Source organism: Xyrauchen texanus, chromosome 36, assembly GCF_025860055.1.
Source record: "Xyrauchen texanus isolate HMW12.3.18 chromosome 36, RBS_HiC_50CHRs, whole genome shotgun sequence".
Lineage (NCBI taxonomy): Eukaryota > Metazoa > Chordata > Actinopteri > Cypriniformes > Catostomidae > Xyrauchen > Xyrauchen texanus.
Genome location: NC_068311.1, coordinates 5,002,800 through 5,022,735, shown reverse-complemented (window position 1 = coordinate 5,022,735; position 19,936 = coordinate 5,002,800). Strand labels below are relative to the sequence as shown.

Genomic DNA, 19,936 nt, shown 5'->3' with positions numbered 1-19,936 from the left:
AAGGCAGATTGGGACTTTGGAGATGTAGGTTTGGTGAAGAAGATAAAGATGAAGATGGCTGCAGCTTCGTGAGAAAGAAACCGAGCGTGTTTTTTTTTTTTTTTTGTGGTGGAGGGTGAAGTTTATTCGACATGCCCGAGAATGTATCCCTCATCAGGAACCGGACGGAAGTCGGGCAGGGTCGCGCGTGGGGTAACGGGGCGGTCGCGCGGCCAGCATGGGTCGTCACGGTGCTGGCCAGTGTGCTGATCTTCACGAGCGTGGTGGATGTGCTCGGTAATGTGCTAGTGATCATATCGGTGCTCAGGAATAGGAAACTGAGAAACGCAGGTAAGTGCGCGCGCAAGTTATCAACTGAAAATAATTTACGTCAACGGTTTTCTTTACATTCCCACACGACCGTTCACTCAGGACCGTTCTTGCTTTCAAAAGATATAGTTGTACAGTGCAAAGGAGTGGAGAAAAAAAGCATTGAATTAGTTGAACTAGACGCGCCTGTCAGACGCACGTGCACACAGACCATCAATTAAAAAATAGCGCGGACTGAACGCAAGAGCGTGTCCCCTAGAGTGGGTGTGAATCATTCACTGGCTGATGACAAGGCGGAATTAGGGTAATACTCGTATGACTCGTTTGAAGTTTCACAGCAGGGTCATTAATACTGTTATTAACAGCTTTTGTGGATTCCCGTGATAGCCCGAGAATTTTCTGAATAAACCCGAGTGCTCATTCACACCGGTTACAGCCGATTCACGTGCACAAGATAGCCCAAGCATGAATGAATATCTTAACCAAAAAACAATACCGCACGTGGCAGCTGGGTTTTCATAACGAAAATTGATCTAAAAAATCTGCCACCTGCCCATACAGCTTGAAAACTCGTTAACCTCTTAATGAGTCTATTTAACACAATCTTTAGTTTGTAATAATCGAATACAAGAGTATTCTTGTTTATAATAGTTTTACTTGTAAATTTGCCTTTCTGTATGTTCACTGATTTATTTAGCCAAGAAAAACAAGCTTATTCATGTAAGAGCATGAGCAACTTATTTCATGTGTTTGTTCATTCATTCAGCACAGTTGACAGTAGTGAGACCTATATATCGGTTTTACAGATTAATCGGTGCCAATGTTTTTTTTGTTGATACAATCAGTTCAGTTCAGTCCCTTAGTCTGGTAGACCATTGGGGCACCACACAAGACTGAACAACCAGCTTCCTCCGTTCCTCTCGATTCTCTGTCTTTCTCAGGGAGTTGCTCAATGTCAAGCCTGTCCACTCTCGGATGTTGTCTTCCCTCCTCTTTCTCTGCCTGCCTCTCTTTCTTCTCCCTTGTACGGTGCCTTGCAGGATTATCTTGGAAAGTCCTGATGATCTTGAGACATGCCCGAACCACTGCAGTTTGCGTTTTCCACAGTGGACAGGAGGTCCTCGTGATGTCCAATGGCTTGTCTGATCCTTTGCCGTATCTCTTCATTGGTGATATGATCTTTATATGAGATGCCAAGGATCTTTCGGAACCATCTCAACACTGTGGCCTTAATCCTTTTCTCTTAGTCAGCTGTTATGGTCCATGATTCACAGGCGTAGAGAAATATGGAGATCACTAGTGAGTGCATCAGTCTGATCTTTGAGCTGAGTGTAATTTTTGTTGCTCCTGATGGGCTTCAGTTTTGACTGCGCAATCCTGGAGTACTTCAGGCTTCGATCCTTCATCTTTTACAATTGCCCCCAAATACTTAAAGCTGTGGACTGTTTCCAGCTTCATACCATTGAACCTAATGTCAGAAATGAATCCCTTAGTGTTGTTGGTCATCAGATGGTAAATGGTCTGCACTTATATAGTGCCTTTTTTTTTAACCTTAGCGGTTACGAAAGCGCTTTACACTGCGTCTCATTCTCCCACACACTCGCACACCAATGATGGCAGAGCTAGCAAGGCGCTAGCCAGCCATTGGGAGCAACTTGGGGTTCAGAGTCTTGCCCAAGTGGGCCGGGAATCGAACCGCCAACCCTGTAATTAGTGGCTCTACCACCTGAGCCACAGCTGCACTCTTGGTTATCGTTATCGGCAAACATATATGTCGATCATTTCCGATAGCAATAAAACTTATCTGGTGAAATGTTATATATATATATATATATATATATATATATATATATATATACACACACACACACACACACACACACGCATCATCTGGTGAATGTACAAGCTGTTAAAAGCTTAATTTGTTAAATACTTGCATATGGATCATTGTAATGTAGCAAGTCTCTATCATTTACATAATAAAACACCCCAGTGTATATCAGGCTTGTTTATAGTTAAAAGTCCCACGTTAAGCAACAAATCTGAATTTTTCTGGTTATTATTGGAGTTTTGGTTGCACAATAAAATGCTTTTGGGATTTTATTTGTTTTGGACTCTTGTAGCCTCAATATCTGTGCCTGTCATAGTAAGGAAAGACTATGAAATCTTTGATTATTCTATAAATCAATAAAAATTAAAACGATCCGATTGATTGGTTATATACCTATTAATCTGTTATTGGCTTTTCAACCATTTTAGTATCGGCTAAATCCAAAATCGGTCGACCTCTAGTTAACAGTACAAAGCTCACCCTGAAACCATATATATGTTTCATGGATTCAACATGAGCGGGTTTGACGTTATGTAACTCACAGGTATAAAAGATGGCCAGACATCCAAAGCCTGAGTATCTTCACAGCATGTGAGCTTGTGAGTGGCAGACTGTATGTTTTCTCAGTTCTACAATATAAACTGCAGGCATTTGTTTTCATCTAGCTCTCACAAACCATTTCAAACATACATGTGAATGAGTGATGGTATGAAAATTGTATGTTGATTGATTTGCTTGTCTACAGTATGTGTGTGTGTGTGTGTGTGTGTGTGTGTGTGTGTGTGTGTGTGAGAGAGATAGAGAAAATGCAAAGCAATTTCAGGTAATTCCACTCAGAATAGTCATTTAATTGGGCCATCTCTTTCATTAATATGAAGGACCAAATGGTTTCAAATTATGGATCTTCATTTTTTTTTTTTTTATTTATTTATTTTTTTTTTCTCATTATTACACTCTGGCAATGCTTCCCTGTTTAAGGCTTCAGATTGGCTGTGCACCACTGATGTCATACAAAACCTCATAAAGCGCCAACAGTTCAGTAAAACTGAACTAATCTAGGATTTCTATAAAAACGCTTAGCAAACAGAGAAGTGAGGGGAGGGAAAGGAAGGAATAAGTGAAGAATAATGAAAGAAAATACCTATTCGGATGGGACTAGTGGAGGTAGTAAATTCTTGTTTCGCGGACGTATTTTGTCATTTTAATACTGTCTGAATTGAAAACGCTAAGACGCATCTTCTGAGAAATCGAAACCTTCCTGGAAAGGAAATGTCTGTTATTGTGGTATATTTGTATACCAACTTTCATTCTACTATGGGCTCCAGCCTGTTCACTATCCTTTTCTGCATATCGTTTTGTGGTCCGTTCTGCATAACGTAGCGGCTCATTTTAGCTCATCGCGGCCCATTCAGCCCATTTCGCGGCCAACCCACCAGCCCGCTCGGTTCTCCCGATGGCCAGTCCTCCCCTGATTGGCCCAAAAGTTCGTCAGCCCACCGGGAAAATGCCCTGTATGCCAGATTACCAGTCCAGCCCTGCTCATAAGATATCTAAAGAAACGGCATATGAACAGGGACTTTGAACACACACAAAGTGTTTCAGACTGTCGCCAATAGCGACTAGATTTTATATTATTGTAGCAATTAAATATTTTTGGTTGTGACCCATTTAGTTGTGAGCCCTGCTGCTAAAATCCCATATTATTAGGCTATACTGTATAATGAATCACCAGTGTTGTGTAAGTTACTTTAAAAAAGTAATCCACTACAAATGACTAATTACTTCCCTGAAGTTGTAATCATGTTATTTTACTGATTACACAATTTAAAAAGTAATCATTCTAATTACTTTTAAATTACTTAATAAAACACTTCACAGAAATGTTGTTCCGCTCAACAAATTCAGAATAATGTTTATATTTCCTCCTTGTTCATTAAAGTTGTAACTGTAATCTGATAACAAGAATTTAAAATGTAATGCTTTACACTACTTTTAAAAAGTAATTCGATTACAATAACAAATAACTGTTAAGTCTTGTTTATTTCATTGGGTTTCTTGATGCACACGTCAACACATGTCCTTCTGTAACACCAACATTATTTATAACTACAGAGACTCCAATGTCGTTTGAAACAGCACATGAAATGATAGACATCCTGTTCAAATATTTCGAGCGTGGATTCGACTGGAAGGAAGTGCATGTAATGCATGTGTTCTGGTCCTGTGTGATGTCATAAGGGCCGATGGGGGTTTAAAAATGAGATTCAGGTTGAATACCGGAAACAGGATGAATAGATTTCAGCTTATCGCTTATTGGAAAAACTGTCAATGGGAATAGGGAGAGAGAACAAGAGAGAAAGTGAGAATGGGTAAACACAGAATTGAACTGCAATATCTCCTAACAGGCACCCTGTCAAACCATTCCACAGTGCTGTGTTATTAGGTCAGAATTTGATATGTTGGCTTTGTTCTGTAACAGTCATCATTAATATGGATGAGTGTGTAAGATGGAGAACAGAGAGCAAGTGGGAGAATTAGAAAGCTCTCTTTGTATGTCATTGTGTCTTTGGAGATGTTTTTGTCATTTTCTTATATTGAAATATGCAGGTGGCATCATCCCATCACTGTCTTAACAAAGCAACAGTAACCACAGAAATGTGGCCGTTTACCAGCACATCTCTCCACAACAATAGGATGGGTAGAGAGAGAGCAAGATGACTGAAGCATTGCTGTCTTTCCCTCGCTCTCTTTTTCTCTCTTATTCTTCATCTCTATTTCGTATTAACACTGTTGTTTATGTAAGTTGTAAATAGATTTAGTCTGTGACCTCACATGTTGTGGGCTTTAACTTGCGTTACTGTGAGTTCCACAAGGTGACATTCAAAGTCTCATTAGTATATCTATATACTGTAGATGCTGAAAGGGAATGTTATAAATGTATGTGTGTGTGTCTGTCACCCTTGACTGCACCCTTTACTTAGACCTGCCGTGATTCATTTCCATTACGGAAACACACAAGTGACGCGATCGCATTTTCTTACTTCAACATGAGCCTTGTGTCCACATTAATGACAAGAGCAGAGGCTATTGATTAATACATCAGATGTGTTTAGATTTTCTTAAATGTTCTGTTTGCAATGCTGTGCTGGTTTCGCTTCTGGATAGAGTGCATCCTATCAGCTCTGGGAAAATTGTGTGCAAATGAGATGATCTAAATAGGTCTACGCCCGTACTTCTGTCGGGCAGATTTCCGTCACACCCTTGCAGCTGTGAAAGAAAGGCACGTGTTTAAGAAATCCCTTCTCCTTTTGTAATAATGAGGTGCTTTTCCAAATAGCGATGTAAAGACCCTTTCACAACGGCAACGTTCCCCCAATCCATTGGACTTTGTGGAGCGAAACATCATGCTACCGCAGGTCAAAGCACACAATGCTCAGAGTTCGAACTATTTTAACTTTGATTCCATTTGCAGTGCAGTCAATGATTACCGGAAAATTTGCATGACAAATCACTATATGGCAATGCTAGCCAAAAAAAACCCAAGATGGAATTGAGACTGATCCTGTGCATGTCTAGATATGTTGAGTTATATAACGTAAGCATCGAATATATTTCATGACATTGAGGACAAATGTTTGTTGAGTAGTGTTTTCTTTTTGGGATGTGTCAGAGAAATTGCCAGAACTTTTTCAGTCTGGCCTCATAGTTACAATTAGAGGTTGGCCAAGAGTGGATTTTACCGATACCGATAACCAAGTTGGGCATTACCAGCCGATTAATCAACAGTTTTTATTACAAAAATAAACAGGACTGACTGAACCATGAACCATTAAATACAATAAATATATAAATAAGAATATATATGCACTAATATTCAAATTTTAAAGTCTGCTGATTTTTTTAATTGACGTTGTTTCCTTAGTCGACAAGAGGGCGCAATAAATACATAAACCATACACCACTGTTATATTATTGCATAGAACATAGAGCATAACAGCCATCATGGCAGTTAAAAAAAGAGCATTACATTATCAACTAATGTTTATAAAATAAATAAATAAATACATTTTATTCGGTCAATATTCTCAAATGTTAATTTAAAGAAAAATGAAGAGGGGAAAACACTTCAATAGACAGTTAACATGGTGTGACACTTGCACTGACTCCTGCAACTCCACACTCAAGCTTCATAATAACAGCGAAACAGCACATTGTTTTTTATTCAGTACAGTTGTATGTAGGGTAGCAATATTCACAGAGAGCAGTGGTATTCGGCTAAACTCGTTGGAGGAAGCGGCTCAGACTATGAGCACAGGCCAGGGGCTGTTCAATCAAATGGAACACAACAGACTGGATCCGAACGTGAGGGTCCCAAGACACACATTTCCTAGTTGAACATCCTTCCTGGCAAAGCATTTAAACAACTAATTGCTTAATCTGAGAAACGCTTATAAGAGAGCAAGACGCAATGGCCAAAGACCTCCACACACTGTAAGCGGCTGTTCACACCGAAGGCTTTTGCGACCATCTATTTGTTTTTCTATGTAAACGTGTGCTAGATGAACGTCTTTGTTTAGCTTTGTTTTTGTTTTTTGGCGCTCATGCAGGGGCGCTGTTTTTTTTAGATGCAGTGTCTAATTAAAAATAACTTTAAAAAGCATCGAGACACCTGCTTTCTGTTAAACTGCATTTGTTGCACTGTGTCTAGCCTTTTTTTAGCACATGAATGTGATCGATCTGAAGTCATCTTATTACAGTGAGGATAAAAAAGTAATTGAAATCAGATGCGTTTCTGATTTGTTTACATGTTTCTCTCGGCTGCATGAAGATATTAAATTGCTTTCTCACTTCACTAGCTTTAAATATGCAACTTAGCTGGTTAACGAATGCAGAAACGTAACCAGTTGGATATAAACTAAAGAAAGTAGATGGTAATAGATGGTAACAATCATGATATTTAAACATTTGGGTAGGACTTGTATTTTTGTCACAATGTTCTAACCATTTGAGGTTAGCTTTAATGCAAGTGTCCTCTCAGCCTGGTCGGCAAACATACTGCTGATATCTAGTCAACAAATGAATTAATTTATAATGATATGACAACATGTACTGTAGTGTACTGTATACATACCTTTTCATTGTTGATGTTTTAAATCCGCATCTGAAGTGTTCTGCTCCATGCAGAGTGTAGTCTCACGTGTCAAAATAAACACCACAAGGCATCAGTGATCCTTTTTATTTCACCTCTAGAGGCCGTTCTTATACTCTCATAACGACAGCGGACCCTTCTCAGCCACTCCAGCACCGGACACAACAGGAAAAACTATCAGTGAGGATTTTTGCAGATAATCGATAGTTCCAGAAATTTGTTATCGGTGCCGATTAATCTGATATATCGGTCAGCCTCTAGTTACAATACCCCTTATTTTTGCAAAAAACATTTACGTGACTCGTTGTACATACTGTATTGTGCCAGTTTCCTGGTGAAATAAAGGTGCAACAACAATGACATTTAGTAACTTGAAATCAAATCTGGGGAAAAATGGCAGATTATCTGTTCATAAACACGTCCCTTTTGCAATCAAATGGCGTGGTAACTCAATTGATAGAGTGCTGCTTTTGAGATGCAAAGGACCAGGGTTCGAGTCCTGAACAGCACACAAGTCGATGTGCCAAAAGTGTTGTAGACACTGTAGGGTTTAGGGTAGGGAAGTAGGTTTGGTTGATTTCAAACCTTATCTGTCTGTGAGACCATTTAACTTGCTTTTAGCACCACACAGTGGACATATCAGCTCATAATTGCTGTGAATCGTGTAATGAACCACGTAATATTGCCACAGTCACGTAATTTTCATGATACTGTCATGATACAGGCTGGACTCAAGTAAGTTTTTCATTTGCGGTCACTATTTTCACTGTTTACCTCATGCATTTCGACCATGGGGAAGGAGGGTGTTTTGCCACTTCAAAACATGATCTTTCGCCCTCCGAGCAGAAAACAGTTAGCAACCCTAGTTAGAGTGTACAGTTAATCAAATATGTATTCCTGTTGACTGTATTACAAGTAGGGCTGCAACTAGCAATTATTTTGATAATCAAATAATTGAACGATTATTAGAACGATTATTCGACTATTCGTTGATTATAGCAACAATTAATCATTAGCTCTTAACCGACTATTCAGCTTGTGCCCTGAGTTAATAGATTGTATTAAACGTGCTTACTAAAAATAAAAATGACAAAATCATCTTTTAAAAATATCTCTAAATGATGTACACTGAATTACAAGGAAAACAAATACTTTGATTTTTATTGTTTAATTCATTAAAAAAAAAATCACTGCAAAAATCTTATTGTTAACAAAATGTTTTTGTCTTGTTTTCCATTTAAAATGATATAAAAATCATATGATAGACAATTTAAGATATTTAGACATGCTATCAGCTAATGTATCTTGAGTATAAGTGTATTTGTATATAAGTGTATTTTATTCACTTGTTAGTATTTCTGCCAAAGTAGTAAAGACAAAATATTCTTGTATTCAATATATATTATTTGAAAGCAAGTTGAAATATATTATATGTTGGTTCTCAGAAAAAATGTATCTTGTTTTAAGAATTGTTTTAATATTAAATATATATTCAATATTATATTCAACATTCTCTGACATTTTTTTCTTGTGCAGTATAGCTCCTAAAGAAAATACATTAGGAGTTTTAGATATTTATTTTGGAAAACAAATAAAAAAGACAAATTAATAACCATTTTTGCATTGTTTATTGGGTTAAGACTACACTCTCTCACCTTTCTGTCACAAAAAAACTCTCTCGTCGATTGAATCGTCGATTTTCTTCGCGATAAGATAAACACAGTGACACATATATTATGGTTCACTACATCATGAGCCATCATGTTATAATCTAGCTGCAGCAAGTGTGCACGAAGGATGAGCGTCCCCGCACGAGAGGGTTTATCGGGCAGGAGAAGTTTTTTCACACGACTCATATAAGTGGCTCTGACCACACTGAGAAAAGCCAGTTTCAGAGATTGTGCTTATTTACACAACCCACATCCTTATTATTTGAACTTTAATAAAGAATGCATTAAACATATAACGCCAGGCTGTTTAATTTTTAGACACTCTGGAACGCCATTCCGGCTTCAATTTATTTCACGTCAGGACAACACTTCATCTGTACTTATTTTGCATTTTTGTAGTATAATTCCCTCATACTTTGCGATCTACATCACCTTAATGTGTTTGGAAGGTTTGGAGTGCATCTGGACTGTAAGCTGTGCAATTCTTCCTCTCCTAAGTCAGACACGAGCTGCAGTGTTCCTCTCACGAGTCATCATAAGAATTTCATATGATCTCGTTACATTAAATGAGATCAAATGACTATTCGGCAATTAACTTTTTTGTTGACAATTTTTTTATTGCTGACGTTGTGTATAACATTGACTAATCATTTTAGCCTTAATTATAACATTTACAACACAAAATACAACTCGCTTTTTGTGCCACCCTGTGGACATTTCTCCCAGAATCTGGAGCTTAAGTGCCCAAACGTTCAACAACACATTACAGTTACTTGGGGGGTTAAATTTAAAGTTTTAAATGCAAAACTTTAAAACTACTGTCACTAAATTAATTGTGTGATCAGTATAATCAGCTTTTTTTACCAGTGCAGGATGGGGGAGTGTTCTGGAAACCTGTCTGAAAATAATACATTTTGCAAATCCGTTTGGTCATGCTATTGGCGGAGAAAAGTCCAGCCCTGAGAAAGAAGTTAAAGTTTAATTTCCTAGACCCAGGGCAAAAAACATCAAATTGACCAACACATCAGCCTGGAAGAGGAATATTTTTAAGTTCCATAGAAAAGGGTCAAATGGAGAAAAGTGGGTCAAAAGTGGGTGGATTTGAAAAACATAGATGTCACAGTGTAAAGGTATTGGAATACAGGCAGAGTGCTACAGAGGTCAATCAAAACTGGCATCTGTGTCAACAGAGACCAGCTACATCAATAACGGCCAGTGAAATGTGATCTATAGCTGACAAAGAAATTGGCCATTTTTTGCTTGCGTGTGCACGTGTGTGTGTGTGTGTGTGTGTGTGTGTGTGGTCGTCTGATACAAGGCCGAAATAATCAGCCTACAAAGCCACTCCTTTGTACACACCCCCACTAAAATTTCCTCAGATACAGGGTTATTGGTGCCAAGTGAGATTAGAAGAGCCCCAGAGGATTTTGCCTGTGGAGCTGCTACAACAGAATGCTCTATAGAACCACATTAATTTATCTTAAACAAACAAAAACAGTTATATCTAAATCCGCTACCATGGTAGAGTACTTCACGTGTGTTTTTACCATAGGAAACAGTGATTGTGTTAGTGAAGACCTCGTTAGCCTGGGGTCAATAGAGATTTAATTAACATTCATGTTGACTAAGCACTATTCTTGGTTGCTGTCATTAATGAGTGGTTGTGAGTGTGTGTATGTGAGCATTCTTCTTAGTTATGCTGCTTTAAATTAAAGGCTTTGTGTGTGTTTGTGTAAAGACCCAACAGAAAATTGTATTGCTCAGAGGTTGCTCATGCATCAGACTTGGACTTCTCAGTTATTTCTCATTTAAGGATCAATTTTGTTTCAGTTGGCAGTTGACAAAACATATGAGTTTGACTCCCATTGTGAAAAAAACAACAAAACAAAATTACTATGCTATCGCGAGTTTCCCTAAGCTCAATTCCTAACCAAAACCTAAGCATAAAGTCTAACCCCTTACCCAAACCTAATCATGATTTTAATTAGGGATGGGCAGATTGAGGAATTTTGTATTTGAGTACTCTAACACATAAGAAAACATGTAATTGATTACTTGAAATTTAGATATCAAGTTCAACCTTCAACATTTTAACCTGTTTTTCTTATTTAAAAAATGAGCACTATGCATAAACAACAACATTTTGATAAAAAAAATTACAAATAAATATTTGCACTCACACGTAGAAAGTCTTCTGAAGCGATATAATCACTTTAAATAAGACAGAATTTTCTTTTTGGGTGATCTATTCCTTTAACAATGTCATGCATCTGCAGCGCCAACCAATGCGTTGTAACGGCAAGATTTAGTTGAGAGGAGTTTCCAAATAAAGTGTTGAATATGAGGCTAGCTAAAATGTAATGCCTGTATTGAATCGATTTGAAATTATGTTTGTTGATTGGTTGGTCTCAATGGTAATAAAAGTCGTACCTTTTGTAGAAGTCAAGTCACAATATCTTTCGATTTCGCCATCTTAAACAAATTATTGCGGGTTGTCATTCAACTATGTTGGTCTCTCCTATAATTCCTCAGGAGAAATAAAACTGCCCACAAATGAGACTATTGATGACATACAGTAAGAGTATAGAGCTTGGCCTATACAATGAGATTGTTTGGTCTTGGAAGAAGTTGATGAGATATGTTTGAGTTCATAATGACATTTTTGACCTGATAGCAGACTTGGTATCTTGACAATCTGAGTAGTTTGTGACATTGTTGAGATCTCTTCTGAGAGTCTGATAGGAGACACGTGTGTGTTCTTTTGCTCTCCATTAAGTCTCATTGGTGTCTTGGAGAAACAAATGCAACAATTGAAAAGATCTAACTTGTGATTTTGTATTTTGTATTGGAATGGATGCAGTGTCAAATCTTTGACACCCCATGCATACAATGATTTAAACACACATCAGTGTAGATATAAGCAAACACACATCATTTAAACTGACATTCAGTGCATTTTTGGTGTTTATGTTTGCGTATGAAACCAGCAGTTCATAGACTGCTCTGTTAATCAAACAAAGTATATGTTTCTCCAAATGTCAAAGCCTGGAATTCCCACAGGAAGCATCTGTGTCATCTCGCAAATACTCATTCCTTGCACCATCTTCTTTCACATCAGCGTGCAACAGAATCACAAAGGTAATAAGTGGAAGTGTGTGCGTTTTGCTCTTACAAAGCTGATATTGATTTGTTTCTTTGCTTTCTGTGCTACTAAACTATGTGTTTATGCGTGTTTTCAGGTTCGAGGACATATAGGTATTCTGGGCTAGCTTCCGAACAAGAGATTAGACCAAAGTTTTTTCCTAAGAGACAAATTGACATCCCGATTACTTTTTCTCCTTCCTCTTAATCTTATTGTGAGAGAAGGTGAATTAAGGTATAATAAGTAATAAGTGAGAGCGGGGAAAAAATGGGTCAGAAATCTGATACGGTGAGAGATATTGACTTCCAGAGTGAGTGAGTGAATGAGCTAGTGTGGGAGAGAGAGCGAGAGTGCGAGAGAGAAAGACAGCAGTCATTATCAGACCCAGAAGAGAAAGTTAAGAGGAAGAATGCGAGACATTAGGGGAAGTGGAATGGGTTTGGATGAGGTATGATATAGAATATTCTTGGAAAATGATCATATTTTATATAATGTATGTGTCCATTGCAAAACCCATAAGTTCTGTAAAGCTTTGTTCCATGTGTCGACTTTGCCTGCGCTCAGCGGAATCCTTTCATGATTTACTCACACTCCTGCCATCTCAAACTTGACTTTCTTTTTTTGCGGAATACATATTAAGATATTTTCATAGAGTTATGATGTGGTTATGTCAGAGCTGACAGAATTAACACATTAATCGCATGCAATTAATTTAGAAATGATAACGAGTTAATTGTTCTTATTTGTAATTAATGCATTTACAGTTAATACAGCATAAACACTTTTTGGGGGGCGGAACCTTTGTAATGTGTCCGCCCAGCGTCATTACACTGACACACACACATCACAACAGCACTTCCCTCTCAGTAATAAAATGGTCATTTTAATTACCACTGAAATAGGGGTCGACCACTATGTTTTTTTACAGGGCTGATTATTAGTAATCAAGTAGACCGATAACAGATATTTGTGGCCGATATACATTATATATACATTTTTATTTTATATCAACTGTCAAAAAGTCCCTTAAGATCTGGGCAAGAATGAGGACATTGTGGCTCAAAGACAACATAAGTAGTGGAATGTGGTGGATCTTCTTCCATTTATATGTACATAGGGAAGATACTTATTGGGGGTTCAGAGGTAACACCTGAGAGAAAATGTATGTTTGAATATTGTCTAAGAATGCAAATCTACCAAAAAAACAAAAAACAAATGTACATCTAAATAATGCATTTTAAAAATACTGTTTGCTGTAGTTAAGGTTAAATGGGCTGACTATCAAAAATGGAAACGTTTTTCATCATAAGCAGAGAAATCGAAATTTCAAAGTTTTGGTGGTCTTTCTTGCCATTCATTTCAGAGATGATGTTATCTCAGATTAATTTTAACAAAACGTAAACAAAAATCTCTGTTTATTATTAACAGGCTCGAAACATGTTGATTAATAAAGCTAATTTTAGACTGGAACAAATCCAGACCGCGGTCCGCTAATTGGTGACCGCAGTTTATTGCAACTTCAGTATCTGTATTCTTAACTTTGAAAACAGCTTGTCCTCTCAGTGATGCATCTTTCTCTTGCTGCTTTCCTCTTTCCCACCTCTTCCCCACAAATGCAGAGTACAGTGTTGTGACAGGGCGGAGGTCGGGGCCAGGTTGAGATTCTACACACCCGGCCCCCTTATCAGGCTAATCAAGCCTCCGAGAGGGATAAAGGCTGACTGCGGACGGTGGTGTGAAAGAGAGAGAGCATTTACGGGCAGCTGCCTGACACCTTTGTGTGTTTGTGTCTTTTGGTTCAGTTTTATATTAAAACTATTATTTAGATTGTCAAGCTTCCTCCTTTCCATTAATCCCGTTACAAGTATTTATTGGCCATTTACTCATGAAATATAACCATTCTGAAAATAATGTGGGAGAGACATTGAGCCAGACTACATGCAGTAACCTTTCAGAGATTTAAGAGAGCAGACAAAATAACAATTCCGATAATTAGAAAATGATGAATATTGGATTCGATTATTGGCCTGGCCTGGTCAACCCCTAAACTAAAGCACACCAAGTGTTAACCGTCACTCCACTTTTCCTTGCAAGTTCAAAGTAGCGCTGGACACTGCCTTTGACGCTCTGATGTGAATCAATAATGCAGCTTCACAATTGCTGTAACAACGCAGATACTCACAGTCCACTAGCAGATTAATATTGTGAAGGATGAGAGTTTAAGAGATGTAATGCCCATTTCAATGAATACCAAACCTATTGGACTAAAGCCATCTGTGCAGAGCAAAGGTGCACAGAAGCTTCATCTGAAGTAGCAATTAGGTGTATTTTCACAGAGCAGGAATAAATGCATTTCACAGCAGTTGCAAATGCATAAATACTGTAATTTTATCAAATGAATATTTTAAATTTTAAATTATGAATATTGAAATATGAAATGAATGAATACTCGAACTATGGGGTACTTGTTCTTTCAATAATTCAACCTCCCAATAAGACATTGGGAAATATTTAATGTTACTTGAATAGGTGATATTTTTGTGCATTTCTATCTTTATATTATGGAAGGCTTTATTTGGAATATGTCAATAAAGCATTATATTTTATTGTTACATATTGTTCTGTTTTATTTCCTCAGATGGAAATAAATGTATTTTGACGTGAAAATATGTATTTATGGTGTCAAATTTCTGAATTTTGAACTACAAAAACAATATGTGATTAATCGTGATTACAAAATTTTAACCGACTGACAGCCCTAGGTTATTTCCATAGTGTCAGTCAGTGGGGTCCAATACTTTCAAGCTCCTTAAAGGCCAGCATAAAAGTTATTCATTCGACTTGAGTAGTTTGATCCATATCTTCTTACGCAATAAGATCAATTTTTGGGTGAAAACAGACAAAAATGTGTCTCATGTTTGACTATTTTTATTTATACAAAGACATTTTTAGGAGAAACATCTGAGACAATGTTGATACTCAAAAAAAAAACATAACTTAAACCACATTAAGTGTCCCGATCTATAAAAGATCAGGCTTGGAGCAATAACAGAATTCTAAATTGAAGACTATCTCACCTCCCAATACAAAACTCATGCAAACACATGCAGGCCAGAGGCTGACTGGTAAGCCTGGGCACAAACAAACCTAAGCGCTCTAGAGGAGAACTCCAGTCAGATTCACCATACTTAATATATTGGGTCTGAACTTTGTGTGAACCTCACAGCCAAAAACTACTGCACCTGAGCCTGCCCTACACACTCTCTCTATCACACACACAAACTCTCAGACATGCAGTGTCAACTACAGTTCAGCTCCTGTTCATGGCTGGGAGGGGCAATGCCCCCCTCCATTCAAGGGGGGGCATTACCCCCCTAGATTTTCCTTGTGCCCCCCAGAAACATCTGACAACCCCCTCCAATGACCAATGAAGAGACAACCATTTGCCCACCCTAAAGATCAAAATGCCCCCCCCCTTCCTAATTGTTTAATTGACCTTGTATGGGGTGACTGAGTTCTGGGCCATTCACACAGGAAGCTGCTACCTGGTCTCTTAGAAACACGTAAATACACCTGCATTTCTTGGCAATTACGTTGCTCATTATACAAATTGCTAGGTGGGGGTGAAAAAATTTATTCACTGATGCATTGCGATTCTTTCACCAACGATTCTGGATCAATTCTCAAATTCATAATCGATTCTGAGTTCAATTTAAACTATGGCATTGCAGGGGCACCAATGTGCACACCAAAGACAGCATTTTTTTTTTGTTGTACTTTAACAAAATAAAAATTTGATAAAAGGTTCTAAAGAAAGAATCAGAAAAATTGTGAGACTAAACTGAACTGCTACTAAACTGAGTGTTTTGATTAAGAATCGTTTATTTGATTTTATGGATTATGTCCATGGATTATATAAAAAATGTCAGAGTTTATCACTTTTTATGATGAAAAAACTACCATTCAAAGGCTGTAACTACACAGTACATTAACAAAACTGTTACTTGATTTTAGTGTGGATTTTGTAGTTACTGCAATTTTCTCAAAACCTTTTTTGTCTGTCACAGGACAATTTACAGTCTAAGAAACCACATTTTGATCAAATTGTGAAGTTACTGTGTTTTGCCTTTGCACGGCATAATTTTATTAATAAAAACACATAAAAAATGTACATGTATCAAGAATCGTTTTGGAATCGGATCACGACTCCCAGAATTTGAATCGAATCGTGAGGTGCCTAAAGATTCCCACCCCTACATATTGTGGCCGTTTCCTTGAGAAATGAACACTAGAGGCGCAACAATGACTTTTATTCCCTTTCACAAAAATCAAAAGTAAATAATAGATTTTCAGATCAACACTTACTTTTCGCCTTGTTCTCAACACAAAGCTATCTTATCTAAACAGTTTTACTATTCTGTGGTGGACTTAATACAGGACTACTATTTCTATCAGGAATACTCACAGACTTTGTGAAATTGAAGATGACATTTATTTGATGAATATAAAACAGAAAAGTAATGTCTCTCTTTGGCGTAGGCCCCGTCTGGCGGTCCGAAGAAGTACTCTGAACCATCATATCCTGCCGGAGATAGGAGCCTACCCCCGTGCAGGACAGGACTCAACTGGTGGTGGTGGGGTGGTGGAGGTTGCCATGTTAGCACACTGAATCAGCAATGTGATAGATTGTGAGCAGATTTATAAAGCAATGGCTTACGCGTGATTGGCTAGGAATTACCCAGCTAATGATGCGATAATGTACAGCAGCTGTAAGGTGATATATTTGAATGTTTGCATTATTTAATGAAGCTTTATGCATGATTAAACTGTGCAGTATCGCAACTGATAGAGCATTGCACTTGTGATGCAAAGGACCGTGGTACAAGTCTTTAAGAGCATGCGAGTTAACACGTAAAACTGAAAGTGTCAAAGAAGCACCACAAAGCAACATGTGAGTTGTTGCTTCAATAATTGCCGTTTTCATGTCACATTTGCTTTTATAACACTATCGGTTAGGTTTAGGGTAGAGAGGTAGGTTTTGTTGATTTCAAACTTGATAGTCATAACCATAAAATCGTCATTTGTTTGGGAAGATTAAACTCGCTTTTAGTGCCACACAGTGGACATTTTACCCATGTAATATTATTTTGCAAAAATTTTGCCAGTCCCTTTTTTTTTTTTTTCATGAGATCAGACTGGGACATGTCCTTGCTTCCCATTTGCAATGTTTTTTTAACTGTTTATCTGTGTACATGTGTCAAATGAATGTCGTTGGTTGCTGAATCAAAGCATCTCACTGATTTTTTGTGCCTCAAGCACTGCATTTTTTAAAACAGCGTGTCAAATTAAAAGAAGTTCAACTTTGAAAAACACATGTCCTTGCGTTCTGTTCCGTTCTAGTGTGCTGTTGTTTTTGACTGCCCCTTTGTGTATGTAAAAAATCCATTCTGATGTTCTGATTCCAAACCTTTTCGTTAATTGTATTTAATGGGTCTTTGCTTCACAGTCAAAACAGTTTAATTACTTTTCTGTGTTTGTGTCCTGTAGGTAATGCGTTTGTGGTGAGTCTGGCTTTCGCTGACCTCCTGGTGGTTTGCTATCCCTACCCCCTGGTCTTGCATGCCATGCTGCATGCGGGCTGGTTGCCGGATGAGATGGAGTGTAAGGTCAGTGGCTTCCTGATGGGAGCGAGCGTCATCGGCTCCATCTTCAACATCACTGCTATCGCCATCAACCGCTACTGTTTCATCTGTCAGGCCAACACCTATGAGAAAGTTTATGGCCGTGCTGGAACCATGGCATTGCTGGTGTTAGTCTGGGTCTTCACCGCCCTTGCAATTCTTCCGAACCTGGCGCTGGGGTCACTGACCTATGACCCCCGTGTTTATTCGTGCACCTTTAGTCAGACGACAAGTGCGGGTTACACTATCGCAGTGGTGACTGTGCATTTTCTGCTTCCTATCGCTGTTGTTACATTCTGCTATCTGAGGATTTGGGTGCTGGTGCTTCGCGTGAGGAGGCGGGTAGCAAGCGACGTCAGGCCACGCCTCCGTCCGAGTGAGCTGCGCCACTTCCTCACCATGTTCGTTGTCTTTGTGCTGTTTGCAGTCTGCTGGGCTCCGCTGAATTTAATCGGCCTGGCTGTGGTGGTGGACCCGCCCCGTGTTGCACCCTTAGTCCCCGATTGGCTGTTTGTGGTGAGTTATTTCATGGCGTACTTTAACTCCTGCCTGAACGCTGTGGTATATGGGCTTCTCAATCAGAACTTCCGCAGAGAATACCGCAGAATCCTTCTGTCACTCTGTAAGCCACGCCTCTTCCTGCAGGAGACGTCGAGAGGCGGGACTGAGCGCAGCAACAAACATTCACCTGGCAACAACAACGACGACGACCAGCCCAAGGCTGATACAATATAACTTACCGATATAATGCATTCAAAGGGATAGTTCAACCAAAAATGAAAATTCTGCCATCATTTACCCTCATGTCGTTTTAAACCTGTATGATTTTCTCTCGTCTGTGGAACACAAAGGGAGATGCTAAGACTTAGTCACTCATTCACAATACATTAGAAATGTAAATGCAAAATTGCAAAAACAGGTTATGTTTGCAGATTTCTTTATGCCCTTACCCCGATAAAGGAAAACCGTTTAAGGTGTTTGCACGTAAACACACTCAATAAAAGTGAATGGAGAATGAATATTCTACTTTTGTGTTCTGCGGAAGAAAAAAAGTCATGGGTTTAGAACAAACGCAGAGTAAGTAAATGATTACTCAAGTTTTATTTATTGGGTGAACTGTCCCTTTAACAGTTCACAAATACAGCACACAGATGTCAACAAGTGAAGGCTGCGAAAAGGTTTCAAACATCGTCCAGAAATGTTTTGAAAATAACATTTTTACTGCTCACTTTAGATACGGCACAAAAAAACACGAATTTGTTGCAAAACCATGCAATTATTATCCTCAGTGTACGATGTGTATTACAATCACATTAAATTAATGCATGCTAATGATTCAGAACAGTGCAATAAGTCATTACAACAGACAAAAGGTGCAAGCTGAGAAAGACAGTTATTAACCCAAACACTGCAGATCTTTTTCATCAGCAGTATTGTTCTCTAAACATGTACCCTTTGAAAAGAAAGAACTTACTCATTCTTCCTTAATGATAGTTGGAGGCATTTTTTCACCAACCATCCATAAAATTCTCACCTAACAAATTGCTCACGGCAACAATAAAGCACCCAGAGGACTCACAAAGTTGCACAAATGCTTTCCTAATGGTATAACAACATTAAATAAACGCTCCCCAAATGCTCACAAATTTGTGACCTTTTAGCACCTTGAACTTACATTTTTCCAATGCTCCAACAACGTTAGCCCTTTTGGCACTGTAAGTTCACTAAAGTCTTCCTCATGCTATGCAAGCAATGAGTTATAAACACAACAGAGGAATATAACAACTAGGGCTCCCATTGGTTTGCAGCAAAGGTTATCCAAATGTACTTGCTATGCAAACCCCCACACCTGCACTAATAAGAACACTGTGGCAATCTTTCTGTAACTTTCCCACAACATTCTCCTACAACATCTGAAGATGCAGCCCTATGACAATATGCCAAAATGCTGCAAGAATACATTATATTCTCTGTAGGTCCATCTGTGCAACAGCATAGCACATATGTGCACACTCCGTGCTACGGCATACAATTTACAACTAACAGAAACTGAAAGAGTTAAGTAATGAATGGTTCAGATTAGCATTGGATCCATTTAAGAGTTTAATTTTCCCCATTTACTCTCTTTTCAGTCCGATGTAAAACAAAACTATA

At 38.4% G+C, this 19,936-nt stretch overlaps 1 protein-coding gene across 1 annotated transcript; it reads left to right on the top strand.

Annotated features, from left to right (window-relative positions):
* Positions 1 to 131: 131 nt before the first annotated feature.
* LOC127629574 (melatonin receptor type 1B-A-like) lies at positions 132 to 18,517 on the top strand. Its single transcript, XM_052106674.1, has 2 exons — positions 132 to 330; positions 17,649 to 18,517. Exons 1-2 carry the CDS (start codon positions 132 to 134, stop codon positions 18,515 to 18,517), a joined length of 1,068 nt encoding a protein of 355 aa, XP_051962634.1.
* Positions 18,518 to 19,936: the final 1,419 nt, after the last annotated feature.

Bases quoted from the DNA above. Each gene is read 5' to 3' on its own strand.
- LOC127629574 (XM_052106674.1), top strand. From the start codon at position 132: ATGCCCGAGAATGTATCCCTCATCAGGAACCGGACGGAAGTCGGGCAG. The intron at 331-17,648 runs GTAAGTGCGCGC...TGTGTCCTGTAG, and splicing joins TAGGAAACTGAGAAACGCAG to GTAATGCGTTTGTGGTGAGT.